General features: G+C 38.0%; 1 protein-coding gene and 3 pseudogenes across 7 annotated transcripts in view; 2 read left to right on the top strand and 2 right to left on the bottom strand.

The window, feature by feature from the left end:
* The window catches only part of PHYLLO (2-oxoglutarate decarboxylase/hydro-lyase/magnesium ion-binding protein), a 59,807-nt gene that overhangs the window by 21,793 nt on the left and 14,155 nt on the right, over positions 1 to 23,859 (top strand). For 4 of the 5 annotated variants that reach the window (XR_014984205.1, XM_028068342.2, XM_085665721.1 and 1 more), the window contains 12 exons: positions 4,319 to 4,477; positions 12,763 to 12,888; positions 12,968 to 13,099; positions 13,197 to 13,314; positions 19,640 to 19,795; positions 20,104 to 20,346; positions 20,479 to 20,646; positions 20,777 to 20,920; positions 21,831 to 22,292; positions 22,491 to 22,784; positions 22,868 to 23,025; positions 23,131 to 23,238. Coding sequence is in view for 4 of the 5 variants with exons in the window: in XM_028068342.2 (XP_027924143.2) it covers positions 4,319 to 4,477; positions 12,763 to 12,888; positions 12,968 to 13,099; positions 13,197 to 13,314; positions 19,640 to 19,795; positions 20,104 to 20,346; positions 20,479 to 20,646; positions 20,777 to 20,920; positions 21,831 to 22,292; positions 22,491 to 22,784; positions 22,868 to 23,025; positions 23,131 to 23,238 (2,268 nt within the window). In the remaining variant the exon portion in view is untranslated. Of the gene's footprint in view, positions 1 to 4,318; positions 4,478 to 12,762; positions 12,889 to 12,967; positions 13,100 to 13,196; positions 13,315 to 19,639; positions 19,796 to 20,103; positions 20,347 to 20,478; positions 20,647 to 20,776; positions 20,921 to 21,830; positions 22,293 to 22,481; positions 22,785 to 22,867; positions 23,026 to 23,130; positions 23,239 to 23,859 lie in introns of those variants that run through there. The other variant, XM_028068348.2, reaches the window with a different exon arrangement.
* On the bottom strand, positions 1,358 to 3,196 carry LOC146888591 (uncharacterized; annotated as a pseudogene). The gene is made up of 2 exons (XR_014984268.1): positions 1,871 to 3,196; positions 1,358 to 1,586 (listed from the first exon to the last, which is right to left on the bottom strand). The product of XR_014984268.1 is annotated as an uncharacterized LOC146888591 (transcript).
* Positions 10,093 to 12,345, bottom strand: LOC146888590 (uncharacterized; annotated as a pseudogene). The gene is made up of 2 exons (XR_014984266.1): positions 10,505 to 12,345; positions 10,093 to 10,268 (listed from the first exon to the last, which is right to left on the bottom strand). The product of XR_014984266.1 is annotated as an uncharacterized LOC146888590 (transcript).
* LOC146888589 (uncharacterized) lies at positions 13,341 to 15,119 on the top strand (annotated as a pseudogene).

Below are 23,859 nucleotides of genomic sequence, written 5' to 3'. Positions count from 1 at the left end.
CATAACGCACCTCTAAACCCAAGAAGTAATTGAGTCGACCAAGGTCTTTCATGTGGAAAGTTGAATGCAACAATGTTTTAAGTCGAGAAATAGCCTTGTCATCAGAACTGGTCACCACAATAGCATCCACATAAGCAAGGAGTATGACAATTCCTTTAGAAGTCCTTTGGAGAAGAAGAGATGGATCATATTGACTTTGGGTAAAGGAGAAACCAAGTAGTGTGTATCAAAACTTTTCAAACCATACGCGTGGTGCCTGTTTCAGACCTTATAATGAGCGTTTTAGTCTTCAAACACTATTAAGTGGTGTAGGCGTACCAGTAGGAAGTTTGATGTAAACTTCTTCCTTGAGGTCTGCCTAAAGAAAAGCGTTTTTGACGTCCATTCGATGTAAGGACCAAGAGTGAGGCGCAACTAGTGCTAGAATAGTGCGAACAATAGTCATCTTGGCTACCGGTGCGAAGGTCTTATCATAGTCAAGTCCATACTCTTGTTTATTGCCCAACACAACCAACCGAGCTTGGTGATGATCAATTGATCCATCCGAACAAAGTTTAATGGAAAAGACAAATTTGTTGCCCAAAGGTTTAGTAAAGGGAGGACATGGCACAACATCCCATAAATTTAAAGAAAAAGGAAAAAAGAAAGAAAAAAAAAACGAAAAAAAAGCAGACTTGACGGTGGCTGGCGGCGGTAGTGGGAACTAGCAGCAGTAGTGGTTGACTGTGACAGCAGGAGCAGTGACAGTAGATGCAAGTGGTATATGGTCTGGTGTAGTAACGTGAAGAATGTGGTTTGATTTCTTTAGAATATAAAAAACTTAAGGTGAAAGGAAAATCTACTGCTGTGTGGTTGGGTGGCTGTTGCAGTAATTTGGTAAAACAATAAAATAGGGTAAAAGAAGAACAACACGTTCACAATGTTTAAATAAACACTTTAGTGGGCCAGGCCCATTGACCACAAGAGATGTGAATTAAATTAGGGTTTCTAATCTTCTTTCTCTCGCTTCTCTCACACACCACGCACAGGCTGTCGTTCTGCAGATTTCTTCTCCTTTACTCTCAAGATCTCATTTTTTTTTGTTTTTTCATTCCGATTTTTTCTCCTCAACCGCGATGTCACCGCCACCCGCCATGTTAAAAGCAGCCGCCATGGGCCGCCATCAAAAATCCGATTTGCCTCCGCCTTATTGTGGTGGGAGGCCGGGAAACTGTTGCCGGTTTCCGCCATGGTGCCACCATGGCCGATATTTAACAACAATGCTATGGACCATATCAAAATGTTTTCCTACAATTGATTTATGTTTTTGAAATGGTAAAATTTTACTTTTGCCAAGCTTACAAGAAATACAATCAAATTGAACAACATGAAAAGGTGGAGAATTTTTATTGCTAAGAAAATCAGAGCATAGCATGAAGGACGTGTAAATTTGGATGTCCAAGACGCTTATGCCACAAATGGTAATCTAAATGAGCAGAATTAGAAGAAATAAAAGGTAAGCTACGACTAGAAGACAAAGGTAAATGAAGAGGAAAAAGACGTCCAACTTTAGGCCCCTTCGCAATCATCTTCCTTGATCGTTGATCCTGCACAAGACAACCAAAGTGTGAGAATTCGACACAACAATTGTTGTCAACTAATTGACCAATAGAAATGAGATTAGTAATGAGGCCAGGAGCGGCAAAGACATCGGTGAGAGAAGAAGAAATATCACCAATATTTGTTATAGGCAAATGATTTCCCTTAGCAGTATGAATCGTGAGATTTCTAGGATATTTGGTGGAATTAGTAAAGAGTTGGGGATTGTTGGTCATATGGTTCGAGGCACTAGAATCAAAGTACCAAAAGGGAGAGATGGAAATTATTTTACCTAAAATGCCCAAAGCAGAAAATGCAAAAATTATCATTTGTTGAACCATCTCAGGGGTCAAGGGTTGAGTAGAGGCAGGAGCAAATTGTTGAACAGAAGCTGCTGGAGTAGAAAGCCGTGGCAGATTTCTTGGGCGGCCTTGTGGGACAATCTTTAGGAATGTGCCCATTTTTTTGCAGTAATTACAAAATTTGTGAACACAATTGGAAGCGTAATGATTAAACTTCTTGCAATAAAAAAATTGGAGAGCGCTCACAAAAACATTGGTGGCTGGACTTTACAAACGTAGGCCACGGGAGCAAGTGTTGATTGTTGGTTCATGGTTGATTGTGTGAGGAGTCGTGGTTCTTCATGAAGCAACTCATTAAGGCATGCATCCAAAACAGGGTTTGGATCTCGATTCATGAGATTGGAACGAACACCTTCAAAATCAGATCTCAATTTCATGAGAAATTGATCTCTTTTAGTGGTGTCATGTCATGAACTAATTGAATAGAACACAAACCTTCAGAAGGCAGATTTTCATACACGATATCAGTGTATTCAGACCAAAGATTCATGAACTGGGAATAAAATTTTGTGATGGATAGACGGTCTTGTTGCAAAACCGTAATGTCATGTTCGAGGTGGAAACGTCGAGCGGTGTTGTTCTGATGGTAAATTTGCCTCAAGTAGACCCACATGCTAGCCGCGGTCTTGAAAGGTCAGAGATTGAGAACAATGGTGGGATCAACAGAGCCGATGATCCAAGCCATTACTTGAGCATCGTGGACCTCCCATTTGGTATGGTCATCCTTCTCAATTTCTTTGTTAGGAATCGACGTGCTGCCATCGACATGACCCCAAAGATTTTTGCCTTTGACGAAGAGGTCGAATTGGAATGCCCAAGCGGAGTAGTTCTTGCCATTAAGGCGAATGAACAAAAGGTCATATTTCTCAGAAGACATTGATCGGAGTCTGGACGAAGAAGAAGGCAAAAACAAAAGAATAGGGCTGAAGAAAAACTAGAGTTCTTGAGAGTTTGTGAAACTGAGATAGGATCAAGATAGGATCATAATCCAGTCTAATACCATGTTAGACTCTAGAGAATGTGTGGGTAAAACTATGTGTTCTCCTCTTGGAGAATTCTCTCATATATATATATATTGAATACATACATATTTGCTGCCCATTAAAATATCTAAATTGTCAGATATACAATTACTCCACAATATATCCTAATAAAAGAGAATAATAATTATAATACAAAATTAGCATAGATTTTGCTAGTTTGATGACGAGATAATTTCTCAATCACGTAATTAACTCCGTTTACACTTATTACCGTTTTGCCATGAATTTTTCATTTCGATCCATGATACAATCCACTAGTTTACAACCAATTATGTTTATCTCTTTTAGGATGTCAAGAGCATACTTCCTTTGAGAGATTACACCTCCTTGCTTTGATTGAGCCTCTTCTATGCCTATAAAATATAAGATTTCTAAGATCTTTGGTTCTAAAATTATTGCATGAGTGTTTGTTAATATACTATAGTTAAATAGTTGATAGTTAGTATAGTACGGGGCTTTCTTTGTATTTGTACAAATTGTAATATTGTTTTTTGTGTTCTTGAACAATTGTGAACATTAGACATCTCAGTATCTGACACATAAATAAGTCAGTGTATTTGTAATTGAATGTAGTGTGAATAATATACACAGAATCATTCATTGTTATTTTCTCTCTTCTCTCTATTCCAATTGTCTTGAAGTACTTGGAATACTCAGTGAAAGTGACATCATCTGAAATGAAATAGTAGCAGTTAATCTGGGAGGCTTGGATTAATCCTACATCTGGATACCATGTTGAAATAGAAGAGAAAGAGGCATAGGCTGAAGAAGCCCTAGTGTTTTATGGAGCATTTATGGTTATGTATTTATAAATAGGAAAATGCAAAGTGATGGGCCCTAAGCTCGTTATATCTAACAGTTTTAATAACAAAAATATGATAAGCTGAAAGGGAAACATCTAACAGCCTCAAACTTTTTGATTAAACCATCAATTTCCTTAATTTTGAATACCCACTTAGTTAGTCTATTGGGAAGAAGGAACACAAGAGTCTAGTTATTACTTTTCAGTAAGGCCTCATAATTTTTCCTCATAGTAGCAGTCTTTCAAAGCTTGCTTAGCACTCCTTCACTCCCTCTATTTTTGGAGACGGTCAATCTGCTTCACTATATGGTTTTAATAATTGTACTGTAAGTTTAATGAATTTTTAGGTCTTTGGCCTTTTGCATAATGGTATGAACATTTATGTTCAGATCAGAGATAATCTTGATAGTGTGTATTTTTTAGTCATAAAATTATTTATTATCTAAGAAGATACGTATTGTTCAACAAAGCTATCCTATTGCAACTTTTACTTTCATGAAGCATAGCTAACGTTCTGAAAACATGCCAACTAGGAAATTGCGGAAACCGATGACAATTCTTGTGGTTAATAATCATGGAGGAGCAATTTTCAGTAATCTTCCTTTGGCAGATAAAGTTGAAACATCCATAATGCATCAATACTTCTACACGTCTCACAACATTTCAATACGTGAACTATGCATGGCACATGGGTATGATTCCTAACTTTGGGCATGAATTGTGTGAAAAATGTTTTTTATCATTGGTATTTTAGTTTTCTTTGTGCCATATCCAATCTAAGGGTGTGTTTGGGGCAACTTCAATAATTAGATTACTTCAATAATCAATTATATGTACAATCAATTATTGTTCTAACTGATTATAATCACAATTCGTTTTTGTTTAGGTAAATGTGCTGAAAAGTGGTTTTAAGATAATTAATTTTTTTTGCATGCTAAGAAAACAGGTTTACCTAAGAAAGACTATGTATGAGGCTGTAAGGGATTGGGAAATAATCATAAGTTATACAAACTTCAAATTCATGAAAATAACTTATTTGGTGGAAAATGTTTTGAATTTAGTTGAGTTCAGAGCTAAGGTCACACAAGAAGCTTTCTCTGTTTACGATTGGCAAGGGCAACCACTGCTTTGTGTTAAATACACAGTCTAGTTGTGGGGGTTGATAAGGTCTGAAGCTACTTCGTCAGTAATCTTGGGTGGAACACATGTTTTCTCGAAGTTGGTTGGCACATATGTGTTTGGGATGCTGAACATGCAGTACTGTTGAGCGAAATTGTTGTGAAAAACTGCAAAGATTGATGAGTTTGAGCCCTCAATTTGGTTAGGTAGAAATTAAACAAATTTGGATTTTCCACTAAGTTTATTTATGTGCTGTCTCTCTCTCTACTGTGACTTTAAATCTTTACTATGTCTTTAAAATATATTAGTTGACACTGATTTTGATGTTTTAAAATACATTAAAAATAATTATAATATATCAACATCAGTGCATTTTTAATGCTTAGCAGAGGACAGCACCAAAAATCCTAGTAGAGAATTTGGACTAAATTAAACATGGGGCCATTTGAGTTGGAGAATTCCAATGAGCACCGGTTTTGCTGGATAGTTTGCTAATCTTGGGTGCAAGTGACGTTTTTGTTTTAGAATTCAATTACTTCTACACTATGGGAGGTGGGAAGTTATGCTTATTTCTAGAATTGGAGGTGCCTTTTGTTCGGAAGTTATGTTTTGTAAAATAAGATGAAATAGGGTTTTGGGATTAATCTCCCTTGTGTAAACCCTACACAAAGGACAGTTTATTTATATTGATAATGGGCCAAATCCCAGAAATACATAATGGGCTGAGCCCAACTATTAAACACAATATTATATCATCTAACACTCCCCCTCAAGCTGGTGCATACAAATCGTATGTACCAAGCTTGTTACAAAGATAATCAATTCTAGGTCCTCGAAGAGACTTAGTGAAAATATCTGCTAATTGATCACTTGAGTTGACAAACTCGGTCTTGATGTCCCCGGATAGGATTTTTTCTCGAATGAAGTGACAGTCAATTTCAATGTGTTTGGTCCTCTCATGAAAGACAAGATTAGAGCTAATATGAAGAGCAGCCTGATTGTCACATATGAGTGTCATTTGAGTGACATCTCCAAATTGCAATTCTTGAAGCAATTGCTTAAGCCAAACAAGTTCACATGTGGCTAAAGCCATAGCTCTATATTCTGCTTCTGCACTAGATCTTGCCACAACACTTTGTTTCTTGCTCTTCCAAGAGATCAAATTACCACCAATTGAGACACAATATCCGGAAGTAGATCTTCTGTCGGAAGGAGATCCTGCCCAGTCAGCATCTGAATAACATACAACTTTTGTATCAGAGTTGGAATCATATAGTAAACCTTTTCCAGGAGAGCTTTTGATATACTTTAATATGCGAATAACTGCATTCCAATGTTCTTCACATGGGGAATTAAGGAATTGACTCACCATGCTAACAGCAAAGGAAATATCAGGACGAGTAACAGTAAGATAATTCAACTTTCCAACTAACCGTCTGTACTGTTCAGGATCTGAGAAAGGTTCCCCCTGTTTAGGTAGAAGTTTAATATTAGGATCCATGGGTGTTTCTACTGCTTTAGAATTCATTAATCCAGTTTCCTCCAGAATATCCAATGCATATTTCCTCTGAGATATGACAATACCACTATTGGATTGTGCTACTTCAATACCCAAGAAATACCTGAGTCTTCCAAGATCTTTGGTCTGAAAATGACGACAAAGATGTTGCTTTAAGAGGGAGATGCCAAGGTTGTCGCTTCCTGTGAGAACAATGTCATCAACATACATTATTAAGTAGATACATCCAGCACTGGAGTGACGATAAAAAACTGAATGATCCACTTCACTGCGAGACATGCCAAATTGTTGAACAACACTACTGAATTTTCCAAACCAGGCCCGAGGAGACTGCTTTAGGCCATATAAAGATTTGTGAAGACGACAAACCAATCCAGAAGACTCCCCCTGAGCAACAAAACCCGGAGGTTGCTCCATATAAATTTCTTCATTCAAATCGCCATTGAGGAATGCATTTTTGACATCAAGTTGGTGAAGAGGCCATTGGCGAAGAGCAGCCATGGCAATGAATAAGCGAACAGATGCCATCTTGGCCACTGGAGAAAAAGTATCACCATAATCCAAATCAAAGATCTGTGTGTAACCTTTGGCAACAAGGCGAGCTTTGAGATGGTCAATAGTGCCATCAGGGCCAACTTTGATAGCATAGACCCACCTGCAACCAACAACAGATTTCCCGGATGGTAATTGAACAAGATCCCATGTTCCACTATGCCTGAGAGCACTCAATTCATCAAGCATGGCCTGACGCCAACCAGGGTGGGCTAATGCATCACCTAAAGATTTTGGAATTGACAAAGAGGAAATAGACGAAAGGCATGTATAGAAAGATGGAGAGATTCTATGATAACTCAGAGCAGCATAATGAGGGGAATGATTACGGGTAGAACGCATACCTTTACGAAGGGCAATGGGAAGATCAGACTCAGTTGTTGGAACCGGAGGAGACAAATAACTCGGCACTTGATGTGAGTCATGTGTTGGTGGTTGGCAACGATGTCTTCTGCTATAAACCTGAAGAGGTGGTCTATCCGCAATAGGTACACTCGGAGGTGGCTGAGGAGAATCCGAGGTGGCACTGGAAGTCGGCACACTAGGAGGATCACACACAACAGGGATATTGGTAGACAGCTTTTGTCGCCTAAACTGTCCCAAACAAACTGAATTAATCACCCTTTACTAATGCAGTATAAGGATCAACTCAGGTCAGTCCAAGGATGGAGTCAATGCAATGAGTGGATTGAATGCTAAATACATGTTTTTGGGAGATTTTTAAAAGCATAAAAGATAGACAAAGAAATTAAAACGAATGCATTTGTAAAGCGATGAATTAATGAAACTAACTCATAAGAAATATGCTAGACTCTTAAAAGTAGAATAAATGAGAATGTATGTAGCCATGAAACCAATGCAAGGATAACAAGTAGAAGAAATGACAACATTTGAAAGAGATAACAAAAATTGGCCTAGCTAGTGTCTAAAAATCAATAACAAAGTGATCACTAAGAAAAAGGGAAACAAAACCAAAATTGATGTCTACGTACTCCACTAGCTAGTGCCCCCTTTTAATTTAGAACTTGATTTGGCATATCACGAGAGCATGAAACCAATAAAACAGTGATTGAACTAAGCCATATGGAGCCAAAAACAGAGCTGCAATGTATATCATGGAAAGCTTAAACAGTAACTGTAAATTAAACCTAATAAAAATGCAGAGTAACTTTAAACTAGGATGTATTCAACCAAGATGGATGCTCTGTGGACAGCAGAGAATGAAGTGCAGAACAAAATGAAAATATAAAATCAGAAGCAAAGTGTAAAATGCAAGCTGGAAATATTCATTGAAGACATAAAACTCCCACAACAGATTGAATTGACAAGAACATTCATCATGGGTTTCAACTTACATAGTCTTGGAATCAAAATAACAACTGAATAGCAAACTAAAATAAAACTCACAATCCATATCACAATGCAAAGTGTTCAGCAATTCATCTTCGAGGACCTTGAAGAGAAAAGTTTTTCAGAGAATCCAGAATGATGGTGTTGTCTAAGAGCTCACAAAAGAAAAACTGCACACTAACGGTCCCTGAAAAAACTCCATCGTTCTCTCTATCCCCTCTTTTTTTCAATTCCAGCCCCCTCCCCTCTGCACCAAATTGACTCTCCAAATTCCCAACAACATTCTGTCCAAAAACTGCCAAAAGCTGATCCTGCTTTTTTGAGTGTGTGTGCTGCCAGTCCTTACAGAATTTTCTTCTGTTTTGTCTGCTGATGTGGCAATGATGGCCAACCCTAGATCAGCTCCCTTTTTGGGCTATTCCATGTGCAGAGAAGAAGCCCATTAGGTGAAGAAAGGGTCTGCTCAAGGCTTTGCTAAATGCACCAAGTTTTCAACGAAAACATGAGGTGGTTTTTGCCTTTGTAACTGCTGCCATCTTCCAGAGTAAACTGCATCTCGCACAAAATTCCAAAAATTGCGTTCTACCACTTCAATTAAAGCTCTTTGGGTGTAGAATCCAACGCAACAAGAACCAACTCATTTGGACACCTGTAGAGAGAGTTATGATCAAAACAAGCAGCAAAGGTCAGTGCTGAAAAATTAGCGTTTTTCCGCCAGCGCCTAGCGGAAGAAGGATAGCGCCAGGCGGGAACGTGACAGTGGAAAATGATCCTTTAAGATGCGCCGGGCGGTAATAAATACCGCCAGGCGATACTGCAGCTTTTGAAGACAACTTTAAAATATCACATTTTTAAGCTATGATGAAAGATAAAGGAAACTAAAAATGGCAAGTGAGTGCAATAAGCTTCAATATGAAGGCATAGAAATTGAGTTATCAGATATCTATAGTAGTAGATGGTGGCTCACAACGAGAAGAGGGGTGTGTGAAGTAAAAAGAAGACTCGTCAAAGGTGACATCAGCGGAGATAAAATGACGGTTGAGGGAAGGAGAGAAACACTTATACCCTTTTTGTGAGCGGGGGAATCCTAAGAAGACACATTTGTGGGCTCTCGGAGACAACTTATCCAAGCTAGGACTAAAATCATGAACAAAACATGTGGACCCAAAGACTTTAAGAGGTAAAGGGTGAAGAGGGTCGTGAGGAAATAAAATAGAATGAGGAACTTGGTTATGCAAGACTGAAGAAGGCATGCGATTAATAAGATAACAAGCAGTAAGAACCGCATCACCCCAAAAATGTGAAGGAACTGCACCATGAATTAAAAGAGTGCGAGTTGTTTCAATAAGGTGCCTATTCTTGCGCTCAGCCACTCCATTTTGTTGGGGTGTATAAGCGCATGATGTTTGATGAAGAATGCCCTGAGAAGCCATAAAATGTTTGAAGGATTGAGAGAGATATTCACGACCATTATCACTCCGCAAATTTCGAATAGAAACCCCAAACTGTGTTTTAATTTCATGAAAGAATGATTGAAAAATAGAGAACAACTCAGAACGATTTTTCATTAAATATAACCAAGTACATCTTGAATAATCATCAATAAAAGTAACAAAATACTGAAAACCTAAAGTAGACTTAACACGACTAGGTCCCCAAATGTCCGAATGAACTAATGCAAAAGGGGACAAAGCTCGTTGTGAGACACTACAAGGAAACGAACTACGACTATGCTTTCCTAATTGACAAGACTCACACGACAAACTAGATAACTTGGACAAGCTGGGGACAAGTTGTTGCAGTTTGGCAAGGCTGGGATGACCAAATTGTGCATGAAGAAGGGATGGTGATTCCATAGCTGCGCCAACATGTGAAGGAGGACGAAGATGATACAGACCATGAGACTCACATCCGGTGCCAATCATGTGTCTCGAACTCCGGTCCTGTAAACAAACAGAATCTTTGGTAAAGGAAATAATACAATCAAGAGAACGAGTTAGTCGACTGACAGATAATAAATTGAATGGAGACCCAGGAACATAAAGAACATGATCAATGGATATGGATGGAAAAATATTAACAGTACCAACACCATGAGATGAGACTCTAGACCCATCAGCCATTGTAACTGAGGGTAAATGATCCGGACAAGACAAAGAAGAAAACAAAGATTTGTTACCAGTAATATGGTCTGTGGCGCCTGAGTCAAGAACCCAAGGACCAAGAGAATCAGAGTGAGTCAGGCCAACGAATGATGTACCTGTGCGTGCAACAGAGGCAGATGTAGTGGAACTAGAACTCTGACGTTCCTCATACCATTTGAGAAAGTCGTTGAAAATGGCAGGGTGCCTGCGGTATCAGATGAAGCAGGATCCACAGTCGCTGATCGGGGAGGAGGATCAGAGTGAACTACTGCAGCAGACCGAGGAGGACGTCCATGTAGAGCATAACATTTGTCAATCTTGTGCCCTAATTTGCCACAATGGTCACACTTGGGTCGTCCCTTTCCCGGCTTGCGAGAACGATTGCGATCATCCCGCTGAGAGACCAAGACTGAGGAATCATCAGCACAAGTAGATGTATCAATGATTTGTTTTCTTGGCACACGTAAAAGGGCAGAACTAGTAGCAGTGAAGTTGGGCACAACAGGAGACCCCAAAATCTGGTCACGAACATGGGAATATTCATCAGAAAGACCATGTAATGCCAACAACATAAAGAACTTTGACCGTTGCTCAAGTTCTTCAGCTGGAGTGGAGGCCGGAGGCAATAACTCATTAAACTCATGCAGAAGGGCATGAATTTTGCCCAAATATTCAGCCATGGGTCCAGGACTCTGCGGAGCAACAACTTTGAAAAGATCCTGACAAACACCATAAAGACGTTGAGTGTCATTGGTGTATAACAACTTGGCCTGTGCCCAAACGTCTGAACATGTTTCATATGAACGAAACATTTGTTTCAGCGAAGAGTTAATGGTGGACTTAATAACGATGCATAATTGGGCATCAATTTTCGTCCAGCGGGAAACTTCATCTGTAGCAACTGTAGTTACACTCTGGGTGAGATGATCTTCATATCCTTGACTCTTGAGCCAAAGTTTGATATCGGATGCCCATGTCGCGTAATTTGTGCCATCCAACTTGTCAATGGATAAATGCACATTGACGTAGTTGGTATAAACAGAGGGTTCAGACAGCGGAGTGTTTGAAGATGACACACCCGAATTGGCAGCGGAAGAAGCCATAGAGGGAGAAACCCTAAAAATTCAAGGTGCTCCGATTGAAACAACAACCACAGATTCAGAAAGAGCTCAAGAAGGCGATTCAGGCGAAGTTGATCGGCGCAGAAAACGACCGGTGACGTGCCGTCACGCGCGGCGGAGAGGTGGCGGCTGCCGGAGCTTGCGGCGGTGCGTGGAGGCGCGTGAGAACTCCGATGGCGGCGATCTGTGCGGCGTTGGAGTCGCCTGGCTGAGACGAACAAAACCGTCTGGTCGTTGGTCGAAACTGCAGCTCCGGCGACGGCGGCGGCGGCGGCGACGGCGGCGGAGGCGACGGTGACGACGGCAGAAGCGGCGGCAATGAGCGGCGGCGGGATGGTGGCTGTAGTAAACTAACCTAAGCTCTAGATACCATGTAAAATAAGATGAAATAGGGTTTTGGGATTAATCTCCCTTGTGTAAACCCTACACAAAGGACAGTTTATTTATATTGATAATGGGCCAAATCCCAGAAATACATAATGGGCTGAGCCCAACTATTAAACACAATATTATATCATCTAACATGTTTAAATTTGGAACTTGGGGTGCCTTGAGAGGTGTAATTTGTTTAACTGTCACAGCTCCTTTCCAAAAAGCCAAACTTTGTATTTTGATTGATGCTTGCATCTTGACTTTCTCATTGCAGTGAAAAGTTGTGTTGTTCCAATGTATCTTTTCAGTAAGACAAATGGATTGTGTAATTAGTTCATCACTCTTGAGATGTTAAAGTTTTTTTAGAGCAAAGAAGTTATGCAAAAAATCTAATGTATAAAGAGAATTCTCAGTTTGATTGAAATGTGAAAAATTCAATAGTACAATGAGCTGAGCCTCTATTGATAGAGGGCCAGTAAAGCCATAAGGTAACTGATATGTCAATATCAACTGATTGAAAGACAGTGGAAGCTGAAATCTAAAGGGAAAAAGGTAAAAGCTTTGCTATATACAGTTGAATATATTACTAGGCCTAGAATGCATAGTTGTATGGGTTGGTTCTCTCTTACAAGCAGAAATGTTATAATCTATCTACACACACACGCACACACTCACACATATACATACATTAGATATTGTATTTTTGTTGCAGTTAAGCATTTACCCTAATTATTTTGATATTCAGTCTCTGCTTTACCATTGCTACCTTTTTGCTAAGGAACAAAATAATACATGTGCAGCATCAAACATTTACATGTGACGACAAAGGAAGAACTTAAGGAAGCTTTGTGTGTAGCTCAACATGAGCAAATGGACTGTATGATTGAAATTGAGAGTTCCATTGATGCCAATGCCAGTTTCCACAGGTTTGTATAGGCATTTGGTTATTTAATATTTTGACTATTATTGTCAACTCTTTGCCGACAGCTTCATATCTTGATTCAGCATTTTGAAAAAATTTGCACTCCAAACGGTTCAACACACCATGAATTATCTCTCATGGATTTCCAATGAAGGCTCTATACTTGATGAGTTTTGTTTATACAAAATTCGTAAAATACAATGTTCTAAATATAGGTGAGTTTTCCCATTACACATTCTAATGGCTAATTTATTTTGATATTCCTTTCTATTAATTTTTTTCCTTGGATTGGATGAAATGGTGCTGTGGCAGAATTGCACTTGAAGCTCCACCAACATCAGCATTTGTGGTTGATAGCTGTAAGGAATTCTATAAAGAAGGATTTATTCTATCTTTGGAGCTTAAAGATGGAAGTGTTGGTTATGGTGAGGTTGGTATTGGTTTAATGATATATCATTTCTTGTAACTTGCTTTTCATTGATGTATTGGTTTTTAATATTGTTAGAATATGTTTTATTATTTGTATTAATTATGTCAGGATTTGTGTTTTATTATTTCCTTATTTAGCATATTATAATTGCAGTGTATGATGGTATCCCTGAATCATAAGGATTTGATTGTCTAGGTGCTATTATTATATTTCCTAAAATAGGATTCTAGCCTTGTATATAGGAATTGTATTCTTAGAATAATATATTGAACAATTCTACCCTAAATTATGAGATGGTATCAGACCTCTCAAATTCTGGGAGCCGCCTCTGACTGCGCACACCAAAACCCTAGACAGCAGGCTTCATTGCTGCCACCATCCCTTTAAGGTTTCAGAACAGCCTTCATTGCTGTCAATCATTTTTTTAGGGTAGTCAGCCTTCATTGTTGTTGCTGCTGTGTTCTTCATTGTTGTTGCCGTGTGTTTTTCGCAACACAGCCTTCATTGCTGCTGTTGTGTTCTCATTGCTGCTGCTGTGTTCTCATTGCTGCTGCCGTATTTTTTTTTTCTCTCGCAACAATCAAATTGCTATTGGCTGCAATACGTGGACATGGCAGAACAAACTGCTGAAGTTATGAACACTGTGTCACAGAACACTCAAGAACAACTGCAGAACCTCAACACTGCCTACCGATTGACTGGGAAGAATTATTTGAAATGGGCCGAACTTGTTCACAGAACTTTGAAAGGTAAAAGGAAAGGTAACCACTTGACTGACGATGCTCCTGAAGAAGAAGATCCCAGATTTACAAAATGGGATGAAGAGGACTCTATGATCATGGCATGGCTATGGAACTCCTTGGTCCCAAAAATAACTGATACTTGCATGTTTCTTAATTCTGCAAAGGAGATCTAGAATGCCATGGAGCAGACATACTCCAAAGCTAAAGATGCTGCTCAAATATATGATGTGAAGGTGAAGACTGTCGCTGTCAAACAGGGAAACAAGACTATTACAGAGTATGCCAATCAACTCAAATCACTATGGATGGAATTAGACCATTACAGGGTCATAAAAGCAAAGTGCCCAGATGATTCAGCAATGCTCAAAGAGTATATTCAGCAAGATCGAGCCTATGATTTCCTGGTGGGGCTTAATTCTGATTTTGATCAAGTGAGAGTCCAAATCCTTCGAAAAGAAAAAATTTCAGGAATTATTGAAATAGTAGCTATGGTCAGAAGTGAAGAAAGCAGAAGGGGAATAATGTTACAAACCCCAACCATGGAAAATTCAGCCATGATGGCCGACCAAGAAAAAGGGGGAATAGCCAATGTGGAGAAGAAAGGTGAAGGAGTATGGTGTACCTTTTGTAACAAGCCTCGCCACACTCGTGATAAATGTTGGAAGCTGCATGGAAAGCCACCTAGTAGAGATTGGGGATCCACAAGGAGTGGGGAAAAAAAGGAGACAACACTAGAAAGGGAGGACAAGCACACATAGGGGCTGCAACAAATGAAGAAAACAAAGGGGGAGTGATTCACCTTAACCAGGATGACGTAGAGCAGATGAGATCATTCCTCAACAAGTTGGATAAGTCTCCAAGTAGTTGTTCTCTGGCACATTCAGGTACGTTTGGTAAGTTTCCTTCTTTTGGACTTAATGCCTCAAATAAAAACTATCACCCATATTGGATACTAGATTCTGGGGCTACCGACCACATGACACCCCAACCTAAACATTTCTCTTCTTACACCCTTTGCCTAGCAACAAGAAAATATCCACAGTTGATGGCTCTCTGATGACTGCAGCAGGTCAAGGAGAAGTCCAAATAAGCCCATCCATAACCCTTAAAAATGTCCTTCATATTCCTAAATTGTCTGTTAGTTTGATTTCCATAAAAAAGCTCACACAAGATCTCTCATGTAATGTTATCTTTTATGACAATATTTGTATTCTACAGATCAAGTACTCGGGGAAGACGATTGGACATTAATGGAATGGCTTGTATTACTTCGACCATCCAAATTTGCCCCTAGACCCAGAAAATAACCTCTTTTTTCTCTGATTCAATAAAGACCAACAGGGAGAAGGTCTTCCTACATCACTGCCGCCTTGGACATCCTTCCTTTAGGGTCATAAAAATGTTATTCCCTTCCCTTTTTAGCAAATTAGATGTGGCAAGTCTCAATTGTGAAGTGTGTGAACTTGCTAAGCACAAACGGGTTCCTTTTCCAGTTAGTACTAATATGAGCATTTTTCCCTTCTATTTAATTCATACTGATGTGTGGGGTCCCTCAACTGTTCCAAATATTTCTGGTGTCCGTTGGTTTCTTACCTTTATAGATGATTGTACTCGTGTCACATGGGTTTTCTTACTAAAACAAAAATTTGAAGTCAGCCATGTGGTTCAGCGTTTTTTCTCCATGATAAAAAATCAATTTGGTATTAGCATTAAGAAGATTAGATCCGATAATGCCAAAGATTACTTGGGCTTATTTCCTTTTTTCAAAGAGAAGGTGTCATTCATGAGTCATCCTGTGTTAAAACACCTCAACAAAATGGGATTGCTGAGAGAAAAAATGGGCACCTTCTAGACAAAAACTCGGGCTCTTCTTTTTCAACATAAGGTTCCTAAAAGGTTTTGGGGGGAGGCTGTTCTCATTGCATGTTATCTAATTAATAGACTACCTTCTAGTATTTGGGCTTCCAAAAGCCCTATGGAGGTTCTGTCCTCTTTTTATCCTAATGTGTCCACTTCCAACCACCTTGTTCCAAGAATATTTGGGTGTGTCTCTTTTGTCCATGTCCATAGTTGTGATAGAGGTAAACTTGATCCTAGAGCCTTAAAATGTGTTTTCATAGGATACTCATCAACCAAAAGGGATATAAATGCTATCACCCCCCATCCCAAAAATTCTTTGTGTCAAGAGATGTCACTTTCTTTGAACACCAAAGTTACTTCCACCAAGCTCATCTTCAGGGGGAGACTGCAAGAAATGAAGATGAACTCCTTATGCTCCCTGACTTAAGTTTCAGACCAGAAATAAAGACTAAAAGTGTAACAACAGAAAAGGAACTCACAAAATCCACTCAAGATGGGGCTAATGTAAGATTTGGGAAAAAATTGGTTTATACAAGGAAGACAAAAGCCATTCCAGAATTTGTGCATGTCCAACAATCCAACCCAACATTACTTGAGGTAACTACCCCTAATCCTTTAATATACACTGAATCCACTTCTGATTTTCCAAATGTACAAGAACCTGAATCCAGTTCAACACCACTTTATGAGAACCTAGATATTCCAATTGCCCTTAGGAAAGAGACTAGGAAATGTACCACCAAACCATTATACCCTCTAGCCAATTACCTATCCTTTAAAAACTTCTTACCTACCCATAAAGCCTTCCTCACAAGCCTAAACACTACAACCACACCTACCTCTTTATCTGAGGTATTGAGTGATAAAAAATGGAAACAAGCCATGGATGCCGAAATGGAAGCATTAGAGAAGAATAGTACCTGGGATTTGGTTGCTCTCCCAAATGGGAAAAAACCAGAAGGGTGCAAGTGGGTATAAACTATAAAATACAAGGCTGATGGATCCATTGAGAGGTACAAAGCAAGGTTAGTAGCTAAAGGATTCACTCAAACCTATGGAGTGGATTACATGGAAACATTTGCTCCAAGTGCAAAAGTGAATACAGTTAGGATGATATTATCCCTAGCAGCTAATTATGATTGGAACTTGCAACAATTTGATGTTAAAAATGCCTTCCTTCATGGAGAAATTGAAGAGGAGATCTACATGGAATAGCCCCCTAGATATGGTGGAAAAACAACTGTCGACATTGTTTGCAAGCTAAAAAAGGCATTGTATGCTGAAACAATCACCACGAGCATGGTTTGGGATAGGTCTAGGCTTTAAACAAAGTCAAGGAGACCACACTTTGTTCATTAAACACTCTAAGTCAAGGGGAGTAACAGTGTTACTGGTTTATGTGGATGATATTATAGTGACAAGTGATGATGAGGAGGAGCAACAACGGTTAGGCCAACATCTAGCCAAGAACTTTGAAATTAAGACCTTGGGAAAATTGAAGTATTTTTTGGGAATTGAAGTGACCCATTCTAAAAAGGGAATATTCATATCTCAACAAAAATACATCACTAATTTGTTAAAAGAAACTGGTAAGACAGCATGCAAGCCTGCAAGTACACCAATTGACCCAAACCTGAAATTGGGAAGCGCCGAAGAAGATACTGCAGTGGACAAGGAAATGTATCAAAGGCTAGTTGGTAGACTGATATATTTATCTCACACGAGACCTGATGTTGCATTCGCTGTGAGTCTAGTTAGCCAATTCATACACCAACCGAAGGAGGTTCACTTACAAGCTGCACTAAGAATTGTGCAATATTTGAATGGAACCCCAGGCAAGGGAATTTTGTTTAAACGAAATGGGAATGTAAGTCTGGAAGCATATAGAGATGCAGACTATGCAATGTCAATTGTGGATAGGAAGTCAACTACGGGATATTGCACTTTCCTTAGAGGGAATCTTATGACTTGGAAGAGTAAAAAACAGAACGTGGTAGCCAGATCCAGTGCTGAAGCAGAGTTCAGGGCAATGGCACAAGGGATATGTGAACTACTCTGGCTGAAGATCATCTTGGAAGACTTGAGGATAAAATTGGATGAGCCAATGAAACTTTATTGTGATAACAAATCTGCTATTAGCATAGCTCATAATCTAGTGCAGCATGATAGAACCAAACATATTGAGGTTGACAGACATTTTATCAAAGAAAAATTAGACAGTGGTCTGATATGCACTCCATATGTCTCCTCACAAGAAAACCGTGCAGATATTCTAACGAAGGGGCTGATGAACAACAAGAACTTTGAGAGTATTGTTTCCAAGCTGGGAATGGAAAATACTTATTCACCAGCTTGAGGGGGAGTGTTAGAATCTGTTTTATTATTTGTATTAATTCGGTCAGGATTTGTGTTTTATTATTTCCTTATTTAGCATATTATAATTGCAGTGTATGATGGTATCCCTGAATCATAGGGATTTGATTGTCTAGGTGCTATTATTATATTTCCTAAAATAGGATTCTAGCCTTGTATATAGGAATTGTATTCTCAGAATAATATATTGAACAATTCTACCCTAAATTATGAGAAATATCATTGGGCTCTTAATCTTCTGTGGTCACCACATCTGGTCTTCTCTAGCACCGAGTCGTGTTTTCTCGGATTTGCTACTTAATCATGTTTCACTTGTCGCATCTTCTGCAATTTAATTTACTTAATCTATCAACTGTGATATGAACTATCCTAAATGAACAATACTCGTGGCCAAAAACTACTATTGTATGCAACGATGGTACACAAAAGTGGTGAGTTCTGGTGACAAGACTACAAACTCAGGCGAGAAGTTCCTATTGTATACAACAGGTGGGCTATGCCAAAGAACAAAGGGCTGGGGAATGAGATTCAGACCTGGCAGAGGCTGGAGTTCAAGGCAGATGTTCAGCACGAGCAGAGATGCATTAACCCACACTTACATTGACTTATGTTTAAGAAAGGACAAAACATTTGAGCGAAATTGTTTCATTCAGAAGCACACCTGTTTCCATGCATATATACAATATGTTGTTTTAGTTGTAACAGATTTAGTTATTTTTATCGTTGTATTAGAAAGGAGAGAGATAAAGGACCACTATGAAGTAAAGAGAGAGAACTAAAAACTATGGTTCAACTTTGACTGATTAGACGTACATAGCTACATTTAGCTATAAGTGTGACTCACTGCTGAGTTGGCACTGTAACCACCTGTTACTAACTCGTAATTAACCAAAAAAAAAAAAAAAAACTGTAACTAACTAAAACAGAAAACCTAAACAGAATGTATGTAACTACATTGAAATGAAACTGAATACAGTGAATACGATATCTGTAATACATTAGTGTATTCTTAAGTTTTTGGGATGGGATGACAAACAATTTATATTTATCTTGGGCTGACAAATTTCACTTTATATTAAGTGTTGTTGGGTAAGTTACACAATGATTAAAGTACATTAACATCTACAGTTGCAAGTTCTATTAACCATGTGGTTCACTCAGGCCAAGAGTGGCTGTTATCCACAATGGAACCTGATCTGTGTTAACCAAATGAGTGGTTTGCGGGTCATCAATTTTCAATTGTTTGTACACTTTCTCATTTTGTTGTTATTTGATCTAATTCCTTTTTTCAATTTTCTTGGTTCCTTTTAAACTTTCTTAAACTTCGTCATGTTATTGGCACCAAACAGGTTGCACCCATTGGCATCCACAAGGAAAATCTGGTAGATGCTGAATATCAACTTAGGTTTCTTATCCATGTTATGGAACATGTTGATGTTAGTTGCTTCCTCTCTCTGTTGAGGGGTTCATTTTCATATTGGATATGGCATGAGTTGGGCATCATGGTAAGCTGTCTAATCTATGTTATTTAGGCAACAGTTGGAGATATTATACAAATAAAAACCTCTATTGGACCTACACCTAAAAGTTTAGATGTTTTGTTGATGAGTTTCTTCAGGTTCTATCAAATTCTTCTCTATCAAAGCAATTTTGTATGAAGAGAATGATTATAGAATAAAGATACAAAAAAAAAAATCTTTCAATATTATGCCTTGTAACCTTTCAGCTAAAATGATAGGGGAACTTCTTTAAGGACATTAAGATATCAATTTGTTACAAACAGACTTAAGATATTGCTGTTGTTGTGATGCAGCCATCTTCTATTTTTCCAAGTGTAAGATGTGGTTTGGAAATGGCTATCCTCAATGCCATTGCTGATGCAAAAGGCTCCAACATGCTGAACATACTCCATCCCTCAATAAATGATAACAACAAATGTGAAACATCATCAAATGTTCAGATTTGTGCATTAATTGATTCAAATGGATCTCCATCTGAAGTTGCTAATGTTGCTGCCAAACTAATTGAGGAAGGATTTTCTGCAATTAAGCTGAAGGTAATCTAGTATTCATTCCTTAGTTTCAGCAGCTTACACATATTAGCCCTCAACTTTGTTTTATATAGACACACTGTTAGTGTATAGTGTATCTAGTGAAGGACAATGGCTAATAATGCTCTTGCAATGCAGGTAGCACGCAGGGGTGATCCAATGCTTGATGCAGAAATAATACAAGAAGTGAGAAAGAAAGTTGGTTGCCAGGTTATCATCCGTGCAGATGCTAATCGGAGCTGGACTTATGAAGAAGCTATGAAATTCAGCTCTTTTGTTAAGGATTGTAACCTACAGTATATTGAGGTATACTAAGAAAATAAGACATTTTTTGGAGCTTATGCATTCACTCTGCTGCTTTTCTTTATATGGTTTCCACAAATTTATTGGTTGGTGCATGTTTGTGTATAACTTGATTGAAATATCCCTTTTACAGGAGCCTGTTCAGGATGAAGATAATATTCTCAAGTTTTGTGAAGAAAGTGGTTTATCTATTGCCCTGGATGAAACCATAGATAACATACAAGAAAATCCCATGGAAAAGCTAGTGAAGTTTACTCATCCAGCAATAGCTGCTGTCGTAAGTAAATAAGAATTTCTTAAGATAATAAGGGCAAACTAGGTTTAAGTCATTTAGGTAGTGTTATGGTGTCTTCAGAAAATAAAAAATATAATTATATTAACAAACTGTAATATTGTTTTTCTAAGGAATTGAGAGCATTTTATCCTATATATTTGATTTCTTTCTTATTCAATATAAATTAACAAAGTAGTTCGCTATGGTATAGTTGAAAGAGGACTATCTTTTATTATTTCTGCCACACCAACTACATTCCCATCTTTCTATTATTGAGGAAAGTTGTCCCTATAAAGAAAATAAAGAAATCATGAGAAATAGGGAAATAAAGAAAGTACAATACCCTTTGGATCTTCAAAGATATTTTATTCTTTACAACGCGTATGCATATACTCTTTACCGTTTTATTCAGGCTATAGGATTAGAACATATGAGTAAAAATGCTTAATTATTATTGAGGTCTAGGCCTGCACTATATTATGATGCATTTGTTTTTAGGAGGAATATCCACTGTTCTTGATTGTAAGAAATAATAATTATAAATAGGAAAGGTTTCAGATTATTATATCAGATTTTTTTATTGAGATATTTTTCATTTTTTCTAAGGTAGAAAACTGTTAATGGAGCAAATTTTTTATTTTTTGGATTTCCTAATATTTAGCCGTTTGTGTAATTCTTTCTGATGATTTTCAATGGAGAAAATAAACTTTTACCCTAAAACAAGCTAGAGTTGTAACATTTTTTTTATGTCTATATGTTCAATCATTATGACTCCATTTGGATTGGTCTCTTGATTAGATGAAACAGAATATCTGTTTATAAATTCTTATCAGAATTGCAAAATAGTTTATGATCTTGTCAATATAAAATGATCACTCTTTATTTTATTAAGAATTTTGCAATGAATTTTCAGGTTATTAAACCGAGCGTTGTTGGTGGGTTTGAGAATGCAGCATTAATTGCTCAATGGGCTTACCATATGGGGAAGATGGTTGTTGTAAGTGCTGCATTTGAAAGCAGTCTTAGTCTTTCTGCCTATACTCAGTTTTCTTGTTATCTTGAAATGCTGAGTTTAGGTACGTTCAAAGTGTCAGATAATGTGGCAGCACCTGCTGTAGCACATGGTCTTGGAACCTACCGTTGGCTTAAGGAAGATGTAACACCAAATCCTCTTTTTATTTGTCGTAATCCAAAAAGTGGTTTCGTTGAAGCATCTGTGGCAGATGCTAGTCGATTGGTCCGTGATTTTCAAGTCAACAAAAAAGTTGTCTCATACGTTATTGTTGAGGAGCAAGTCCGTCAGTACCAATGTAGAATAGAGCTTAATAATGTATCTTGTTCTTTTGAAGTTCGTGAGACTGGCCTTAAAACGAATGTAAGTATAGAAGCCCAATGTTATGATTACTGTAATGAAGAGCAGTATGGCTAGATTTTAGATTTAGTCTCCATTACTTACTTTACAAGCAAATCTATTGCATATATGGGTAACATGCTCCATCTCTGTTTGTATTTTCATGAAAGTAAAATTTGACTCCCTTATTTAGATCTGATTTAGTTGATTTAGTAAATGTAGGATAATGTGCTGGTATTTCTTCATGGATTTCTTGGAAATGGTCAAGACTGGATTAATATCATGAAGACTTTTTCTGGATCAGCAAAGTGCATTTCTGTTGACCTTCCTGGTCATGGAAAATCAATACTACATGGCTTAGAGGGTGTTGGTGAGGAACCATGGTTGTCATTGGAGACAGTTGCTGATATATTGCATGAATTAATTCATCACATAGCTCCAGCAAAGGTTACACTAGTCGGGTATTCAATGGGCGCAAGGATTGCATTGTTTATGGCTCTCAAATTTGGCACCAAGGTATAATGGTTATATTCAATGTTTTTACTTCATTTTGATGGTTTCATGACTGTTGGAAAACAATTTGAGCATATACCATGCAGATAAAGGGTGCCATATTAATATCTGGAAGCCCTGGATTAAATGATAAATTATCAAGAAAAATTCGTGCGGCTAAAGATGATTCTAGAGCATCTACAGTCATTACACATGGCTTACAACTTTTTGTCAGTTCCTGGTATGCTGGAGAGCTGTGGAAAAGGTAACCTGTTTGTTCTAATCTTTTGACTATGCGGGATTTATGTTAATGCTATTAAGATGTAATCCTTCTATTAGTGTCTCAGCCTACTTTTGTATCATCAAACAGCTTACGAAGTCATCCCCATTCCAGTCGAATTATTGCTAGTCGCTTGCAGCATGATGACGTGCAGAGTCTTGCACAGATGCTGTCTGGATTAAGCATAGGGAGGCATCTGTAAGTAATTAAGCTTCACTCTCTTTTCATTCCTTTGCTTCATTTATCTCTATAGAGTTTTCTTCTCCATCCAGTTGAATATATATGGGATGTTTGGAGCAACCAAACCATATTCATAGACCCAAGGTCTTAAGTTTTTTCAAATTTTGCACAGAGAAATTAATAAAACATGAATGCAATATATGTACATCATAGTTTATACATACATGACCACCATTCAAAATGTACTAGAAAGAATTAATATAAAAGAAAGAAGATTTTTATTCAATTCATACATTTGAAACAATACATTAGTCTCTATATATATAACTCTAACCCTAAAGTAATAATAACAAGGAAATCTCTAGAATCTTCTATTAGCTTCTAGTTAGCTTCTAGTAATATATTTAATATTCTAACAACTTCTTGTAATGCATTTAATATCCTTCTTACAACACTCCCCCTCAAACTGATGAATGGATATCTATCATTCCCAACTTGCATGTGAGATCATGAAATCGTTTAGTGGGAAGACCTTTTGTAAACAAATTTGCTAGTTGAAGCCCAGATGGGACATAGGAAGTAGTGATAAGACCACTGTCCAGTTTCTCTTTAATAAAGTGTTGATCTATCTCTATGTGT

This window comes from Vigna unguiculata, chromosome 1 (assembly GCF_037176805.1).
Source record: "Vigna unguiculata cultivar grain cowpea cultivar isolate G323 ecotype 2 chromosome 1, ASM3717680v1, whole genome shotgun sequence".
Lineage (NCBI taxonomy): Eukaryota > Viridiplantae > Streptophyta > Magnoliopsida > Fabales > Fabaceae > Vigna > Vigna unguiculata.
Note: the sequence above shows the minus strand (reverse complement) of the source record. Positions and strands in the feature narration are given on the sequence as shown.